General features: G+C 40.6%; 1 protein-coding gene across 1 annotated transcript; it reads left to right on the top strand.

The window, feature by feature from the left end:
- Positions 1-1,662: 1,662 nt before the first annotated feature.
- ccdc80l2 (coiled-coil domain containing 80 like 2) lies at positions 1,663-8,151 on the top strand. Its single transcript, XM_034123113.1, has 12 exons — positions 1,663-2,250; positions 2,329-2,417; positions 3,066-3,239; positions 3,358-3,509; positions 3,767-4,069; positions 4,242-4,482; positions 4,646-4,802; positions 5,447-5,583; positions 5,946-6,097; positions 6,215-6,318; positions 7,042-7,122; positions 7,206-8,151. The coding sequence occupies exons 1-12, from the start codon at positions 1,971-1,973 to the stop codon at positions 7,535-7,537; spliced, it is 2,202 nt and encodes a 733-aa protein (XP_033979004.1). The 5' UTR covers positions 1,663-1,970; the 3' UTR covers positions 7,538-8,151.
- The last annotated feature ends 372 nt before the right edge of the window (positions 8,152-8,523 follow it).

Genomic DNA, 8,523 nt, shown 5'->3' with positions numbered 1-8,523 from the left:
GGCTCAGAGAGTGGAATGCATTGTAGCTACGCCTGGTTTTCATTTCAATCTTTCACCCTTAAGGAAGGCTCATCTAATTGCGTGGGCTTTGCCTCAATGTCTTTGCTTTTATTTTTGCCAAATTCTGTCTTCCTTTCCTTTCTCAATGACATTCATACTACAAACTCAACCAAAATGTGTACTTATAAGGTCAGGGAGCAGATGGAGGAACATTTCAAGTCCTAATGCCTTTCAAGAGACATTGTTTTCAATCATTTCACACTACCTGCTGTCACTGTAGCTTGCTCATTTTTAGTATATGTTTATAATATATTGCTCGTTAAATATTTGTCTTTTGTTCCTATTTCTTTTTTCAGGCCAATTGTTTTTTTCCCAGGTCGTTATTTTGAAAAACAAGGATTGAAGGAAGACCAATTGTATTTTGGGTGATTGCACATCAAGGGCCATCACATCTTTGACATATGGTGACTGATCCTGGCTTTACATCAAAAATAAGGAAACATCAGCATCATGGATTAATTCTAATCCCATATGAATCATTCAAGGTCTCTATCATGTCACTGCTGCTGTCTACACTACATTTGTTATATATATTTGTTTGTGCTCTGAGAGGACTTACTATATTATATTTACAGAGTTAATTTGGATCATTTAAAATGCCCTGTCATTTTCATGGGAAAAAATCTAAGTTTGATTTCTGGTGAGAATTGATAGTTGAGATGATTGTAAAAAAGTGATAGATGACTGGTTTCAGGATTTAGTTTAATGTTGTCAAGATGTAAGGTGGTTGAGCTTTAATGGGCCAACGGGGGGAGGGATGAAAACCTTTTTCCTGACAGTCTGTCGGGTTAACTAGCCTGTGGGCACATTTTCCTTTGCTTAACAACTCTGAACTGGTGTGAACCTTTCTAGACTGCGGCATCCATTAGCCTGTCTGGGTCATTTACGGTCACAGCCCCTTCATTTAGAAGCTTTAACTCCTGTTGAACAAATGGCTTTAAGCTGAACTGCTTTTACTATTATCACCCACTTTTACTACGCCATTCTGTCAACACAACTTCCTCTGACTTGTGGGAGGCAGCAGGCAATATCCACTGTCAGTCTCTGATAGATACTTACGGAATTTTAAATATAAATCTGTCAAAAGCGGTCAATCTTTACCAGGTGTAATAGTGGAAGTAATTTGGTTTTGCAGGGTTATTGTCTCTTCAATTTCCCCGCTCTAGAGGGAGGTCAAAGGTCAAGATCAGCTTCACAGCAGCCCCCTGACTGAGACCTACAGTTATGCAACAATGTGTGTGTAAATGTAAGAGACATATTTTTCATAGATAATGGACACTAAAACAGTCAGCTGTGGGACAAAACAGCACCACACATACACAAAGAGAATGTGTAAGTGTACAGTATATGAGAGAGAAAGAGAGGAAGAGAGGAAGAAAGAAAGAAAAAAACGTTCCTCAAGAAATGCTTTGAAGTCCTACAAAAACAGGAGTTTCCTGTTAACGATCCTGGGGTATAATGTGAACCAGGAGTGTGTGTGTGTGTGTGTGTGTGTGTGTGTGTGTGTGTGTGTGTGTGTGTGTGTGTGTGTGTGTGTGTGTGTAAGGAGAGGGAAGTCTCCCCACTCAGTCCATCTCTGCTGGTAAGATGGGTTAACATAACTGCAGTCTCTTCTGTCCTTTTAACTTTGAGATTCATGTCAGATTTGATCCACCTGCTTTATCTAGGATACAGAACTTTCCCGTCTTTAATGGGGTTTTGAATTTGGATTCGACGTATGGATTACTCGGTTTTGCGACTGATGATTTAAAGCTTTCGTATTCTTAAATCACTTCTAAAGAGCTGGCAAATCCATTCTGTTTCAGATGCAACGCTGCAGCCTAGAACAAATGCATTTTTTAACTCGAGGATTTGTGAGCCACTAACTATTTCCAGCTGATTAACAAACCGACTACTCATCTGTGTCAGTAATGATTGTTCATTTCAATAAGTCAAACTGGCCTCTGCTGTTCTTTGCTGCTCTGTGGAGCCTCAGCTACCCGGGTCTGCTCACCGCATCGCCGGGCATCAGTCGCAGCAAGCCCATGGAGCCGCTGGACCCCAATGTGAGGGAGTGGGGAGACTATTCAGACCTCCCCCCTGGGATCGAGCAGGGGTTGGGGTTGGATGAAGAACATGGCGACAACAGAGGAGCTGGAGAGTCCTCAACCAGCCTGGCTCCGGAGCTGGATTTCCTGGCAGACTTTGCAGGCAAGACAATACAATTATCAGCTGTGTTATTTTCATTTCTGTTTATCTACTTACCTCTAAACCCTTCCTCCCCTCCAGGTAAAAAGAGACTGTGGGTGATCACAGCTCCATCCCATAATGACCACTACCTTCGTATGATGGAGAAGCAGCTGGAGGAAATGGAGCAGGTAGGTTTATTTTCTCTTTAGATATACCCTTTAGAGTTTTATTTAAAAAAAAAAAAAATGTAATATGGAAAGGTGTAGTAAGTGAAAATATTTTTGGAATTTGAGAACAGGTAGAAGAAATCAAGTTTTACGCAGGGAAAGCTTTCCAAATTCCCTTTACCTGTGAAACACATTTTCCCCGGATTATTTTTTGGAAGTCACCATTTGTTCTATGTTCTTGTCAGGATCATGTATCAGTGTGTGTTGTTGTTGTAATACTCATTTAGTCCACAAGAGGCTGAAGTGCACCACACCTTATGTGTTTAGAGTGCATGGAGAAATTAAAGTCCCCTGGAAGAAAACATTGGGGTCATGGGATATTTCTCACAGATGAAAAATGTTAAGTCGCTTCAAATAATATCCTAGAGAGTTATGATCCTAGATTCCACTTTTGTCATAGATAAACTTTGTTTTAAACCATTTACAAAGATTACTCTGAGAAATCCTTTTTTTCACCTATTCTTAATTCATATAAACAATACAAAAAATAAGTTAAATCAAAATTAGGAAAAGGATAACCTGATTATTTTACTCACTAGCATTGCAGAGCTTCAATAGCCTTTCTGTAACTACTTTTCTTTGTTTTGCGTCTCTGCCGGACTCTTTCAGAAAGCGCTGAACTGCCGTCTAGCAGAAAGAGACACATTCATCGTCACCATCATCCAGAACGCCATGATGGAGGGTCGAATCCAGAAAACAACTTTTGTAGGAGAGGCCACAGTGGAGAGCCTGGACCCGGACACAGTTAGCAAACTGCTGCATTACCTGGAGCTAACCAGCCAGGTAACCAGTTAGTCTCTCAACAACATAATATGCTAGCTACAAACATTTCCTTTTAAAAGTTTTTATGTACATTTTTCAGTACCTGACCGTTTCTCCTTGTCTGTACCAATGGTTTCAGGAGCAAGGCTTCACCATGCTGGTTCTAAAGAAAAACCTTCGGGCCAGTGAGAGCTTTCCTTACCCGGTCCGGATTGAGGCGGTTTTGGAGCTCATTGATCAGTTTCCTTTGAGAAGGCTGGAGAAAATTACCAGAAAAAGATCCAACTTGAGGTTTCATTATACTGCCATTTACTGAAACAGAGAACAAAGGAAGATTTTACAAGTTCAATCAGTCTACTTTCAATTTGAAGTGGTACTTTTATTAGGGAAAATGTTAGGAGTTAATGCACCAATGGAAGAATGCATGTTACATTCAAAGTAAATGTGACATGGTAAAGGATTTCAATGATCGTTTCTGAGTTGTTTTTCTGGGAAAATCTACATACATTTGACTTGACAAATGCTGTATTATGTTTTGTTTTACTCAGATGTAAAACCACTAAAAAGAAGCTTGTGATGAAAAGGAAAAAGAAGAAGGTACTGAGCCCTCAGAGGAGAGGGAATGTGACTTCTGTTGTGGCTTTACAAAGAAAACCTCCCATGGACAAAAAAGCTGCCCTTAAGAGTAAAATCCAGGAAATACTGAGTGGACGGTCGAGGTTTGTTATCCGTAAGGGGTCAACGAGGGTGAAGGAGTCTAGCAGTGCCGGTGGGGCCACTTCTAACAAACAGCAAAAGGTGCAAAGCCCTCCATCTGTATCAAAGAGCATCGAAGAAGTGAAGAAAGACAGGTGCTATGTTCATATTTATAGTCGAGTGCTGATGTTTGATTTCACTTAAATCCTGCTTAGATTTTATTATTCCATCTGTTATGTCAGGCCTCTCCAGTCATTTAAACCAGGAAGAGGTGCTATTTTCAATGCTGGACGAACATCAAAGTAATGTTTTCCTTTTCTACTGCAGGCCTGACTCAGCTGTGGAAGAAGGGAAGAGAACACATGACGGGAAAAACGGTGATGAGAAAAAAGAGCAGAATATAAAGGAGGACACGCAGGAAAAACAAAGCTCTAAGAAAAAGGGTAAAGGGAAGAAAGGGAAGAAAGGAAAAGGCAGAGGGAAAAAGTCCAACAGAGAGTTCAGTGAGAAGGATAAAACAGCCCTGAAGGAGTTTTTGGACAAGTTGAAGGGGGCAAGAAGGTTAATGGTGAGACATTTTTTTCCTTATCTTTGACCAGATCCTGATCCACATTTTACAGTAAATGCATGCACAACAAATAGACTTTAAATGCATATGTGTGCCTGATCAGTAACTCCCCATCATCCATTTAATGAGAGATGCATCTGTTTTGGTGTTGTCCTGGTAATAGTTGATCTCAACGCCCAGCAGAGAGGCAACTCTGTACATCCAGCAGAGAGACGGCAGCGTGAAGCAACAATGTGACCTCGCTATTAGGAAGATCACCACGGTGACCATCGTGGGAGAAGGAAGTGACGCCACGCTAACGATGCAACACCACCAGCTAGGTAGGAGTTTGTAGATATCTGTGTGTGTGTGTGTGTGTGTGTGTGTGTGTGTGTGTGTGTGTGTGTGTGTGTGTGTGTGTGTGTGTGTGTGTGTGTGTGTGTGTGTGTGTGGGTGTGTGTGTGTATGATGTTGTCTGTTTGAACATTTGCATCTACAACATTTGGTTAGGTTCCCTCTATGAAGGATCTCGGAAATAAATATTGAGCAGGTATTATATATTTGTTTTAACTAACTACTGTCGGAATATTCTAAACCAAAAGAGGAACACATTGTTTTTTTATATAATGTGTAACCAAAGGCAAATATGGTGTTTCCAAGCAGCAAAGGCGTAGTTTACTGTGAGTTGCAAAACGGTCAAACAGTGAATCCTTTTAATCTTGCATATGTTGTAACAAAATGTTGTTCAAGCTTCTTCCTCTTCTCAAAACATCTTAATTTAGAGGGTAAGCATGCTAACATTTGACACATTAGCAGAAGACCCAAACTTTGTAGGTATTTGGTCATAAACCAACGTTCGGAAAATCCCATAAAACAGGCCTACAAATACAGTCCCTGAAGGTTACACGGTGGGTGCACTGGGTTACACTAATGTAGCCGGGATAACTGACTGTTCCCGCGTTGATGTATGTTTTGTGTGTTTCAGAGTCTGAGCCTCCACTCAGTGACCGATCAGAACATTTCTCAGACTCGGGTATGATCTCTCTGTTGAGATCAGAGCTCGGCCTGTCGTCCTCGGACCTCTTTTCCATGACCGTCACAGACTACGACATCAAGCCCAACGTAAAACAGTCTTCTCTGAACTTTTTATTGTCTTTTTATCTGGGTTAGATAAGTGTGCATGCTCGTTCTCAGCACCACTCAGGATCACACCTGGAAGTAGTCTAGTTCACAGCTGGCCAGTGTGTTGAGAACAATATTCACCAGACATCATGTTTTAAAAATTACACATCTAGTACCACCATTTCATTTATTTGAGAAAATCCAATAGAATTGAGCACAATTGAATAAGAGTTTATAATGAATTGATACATTTAATGAAATTGACAAATAGATGTGTTTTTGTTTTAGGCATGTCAGGACCAATTGAAATGTAATTCCATGTAATATTTAACCTGACCTATTTAGCTTTTTTTTTACCCTAGAGGGTTTTTGAGGCCCCCCCATCAGGTCCTGCTCTGTTCGAGTACATTGACAACTTTGCCTCAAGGCGCTCAGAAAAAGAAAAGGAAAGAAGGAGCCCTCCGTCCTGCTCCAATGGGAAGCAAAAGCCTGAAGCTGATAATATACTGCTCAGGTACTGCACTTTAGCTTTGTGTTCATTATCATCTAATACAACAAAGATACAAACACATCCTCTCATCTCTTAACCTGATGTCACCTACCACTGACTGATACCCCATTATCAAACTAGGTTCGTGTCTAAAAGGAGACTGCTGCTCATCTCTGCTCCCTCTGAGGACGACTACTCCTTCCAGCAGCAGCTCTCTGCTCTCAGTGGACAGGGGTGTCACTTGGGTCAGGAACACACACACACACACACACACACACACACACACACACACACACACACACACACACACACACACACACACACACACACACACACACACACACACACACACACACACACACACACACACACACACACACACACACACACACACACACACACACACACACACACACACACACACACACACACACACACACACACACACACACACACACACACACACACACACACACACCACCCCCCCCCCCCACACTTCTGCTGCACAATACACTGCTTGTCTTCTCTGTAGTTTTCGGTGCAATGAGGAAATGTTTCGACAGTCACATTTCCTCTCTGACTGTCCAACCAACAGTGCCAGTTGCCTTATTGGGCAGAATTGCATAATAACTATTTTGCAAAGAAGGACATAAATGTATACAAGTGTACTTTATTTTTCCTATAACGTATTCTTATGTATTAAGACAGCTAATTGCAGAGGTCGACAATTACAATTACATTTGAGTACTGTACTTGAGTACAATTAGAAGGTAGATGTACTTTTAGTGTTTTTAATGCCACTTTATACTTGGACTCTTTGACATATTTTCAGAGTTTATTACATTTTTGAAAATACATTATTTATGTAAAAATATATAAGTAATTTTATAATTGGCCATCCTGCAAAAGCTATTTTCTTTAAACATTAAATAAATCTTTAATAAAAAAAATGTTGGGTCTTTCCTCAGGCATTCGCCACTTTGCCATGTTGAAGCTGATTGGAACTGGGAACAAAGCATCAGGAACTGTTGAACTCTTGCCCCTAAACGGTAATAAGTTCATTTTTGTAATTCCTTCAAACAGTCTTTATAGAGAGGAAAACATACTTTTCACCTTGTCATTGTTCTTGCAGGTCATAGTCAGAGTGAAGTCGAACCTCTATCCAGGGACATGGTAAACAATCTGAAAGAACAGCTGAAGATCAGTAAGGACTATTTCAGCATGCTGTTTGTGGGGAAGGACAGCGACGTCAAGGCGTGGTTCCCGTCCCCCATGTGGACCCTGGATAACGTCTACGACCTGGTGGACTCCACGGAGCAGCGGGTGCAGGAGGAGAAGCTGCAGAAGAGACTGGGGATCCACTGCCCTGAGGACAGAGGGAGAGGAGCCAGTGAGGGGGGGCATTACCCCGGCTATGATGAAGATGGGACGGAGGACACATACTATCGCCAGTCACAGGAATGATGAGAAGGAAGGAGGAAGAAGATTTACAGTAGTGGAGTGAAGAAGAGCTTCCTATATTCTGGAGATGACACAGCAAACACATGAACATACACAAGTTAATAACAAGGACCTACAAACACATCTTCAGCACAATAATAAGCTGTATATTTTTATGTTTGCAAGAAATAAATGTGAAAGCTGAGCAGAAAATGTTTCAGGAATGGTTTCATTCAAGAAAGACTTAAGGAAAACACATGTGCAACTTTTTTAAATTGTATTTAAAAATCTGGTGTAGGCATATGCTCATTGAAGTAACAATGAAACATTAAACTGTACTCCAAGGACGAGCAGATTGAGCTCTCTGGCAACACTTCTGTCCACTCTTTCTCAAACACAATCACTGTCTAAAATGTAAAAATGGAACTTCCCTCTGCTGAAACGCTGTGATGCTAAAATTGAAACTGTATTTAAACAAAAAACATGTTCTTCATTTTAATTCTGGGCTAAACATCTGTTTTTTAAAGAGCTGCAGTCTCCAGACACCTCAGGGTCAATACAACAAAGAGTTAGTGATGCTGGACACGTTGCATGCGTCAAGAACATTCTTTAACAAAGTCTGATTAAACGGCATAGTCTTTCAGTTCTGAAAAAAATAAAACATTTTACATGTACGTATCTCTGTATGCCTATGATTAGAGTACATAAAAGGTCCTCAAATTCCATACATAAAAAACAAACGTGATTTTATAATAAGGAGAGAGCAATTTATATATATGGGGCCCAGTAAATAGAAGTGTGAATAGTCATGACATGGCAACGCTGTAAATATCCTTAAGCAATGCTTCGTAATTTAATCCAGATGAGAAGATATGCAGTGAGTTAACAGGACATTTGTGTAAAACATCACACATGCCTAAATGTGGATGTTAGTTTCTGCAAGTGTAGTTGCATCTTACAGAAAGGGAAGAAGAAGTAAGTAATTATAGGTTTGGAAACACTCTGGTGGG

This window comes from Trematomus bernacchii, unplaced genomic scaffold, assembly GCF_902827165.1.
Source record: "Trematomus bernacchii unplaced genomic scaffold, fTreBer1.1, whole genome shotgun sequence".
NCBI classification, from domain to species: Eukaryota; Metazoa; Chordata; class Actinopteri; order Perciformes; family Nototheniidae; genus Trematomus; species Trematomus bernacchii.
The sequence above is the reverse complement of the archived record's forward strand: the minus strand, read 5'-3'. Positions and strand labels throughout refer to the sequence as shown.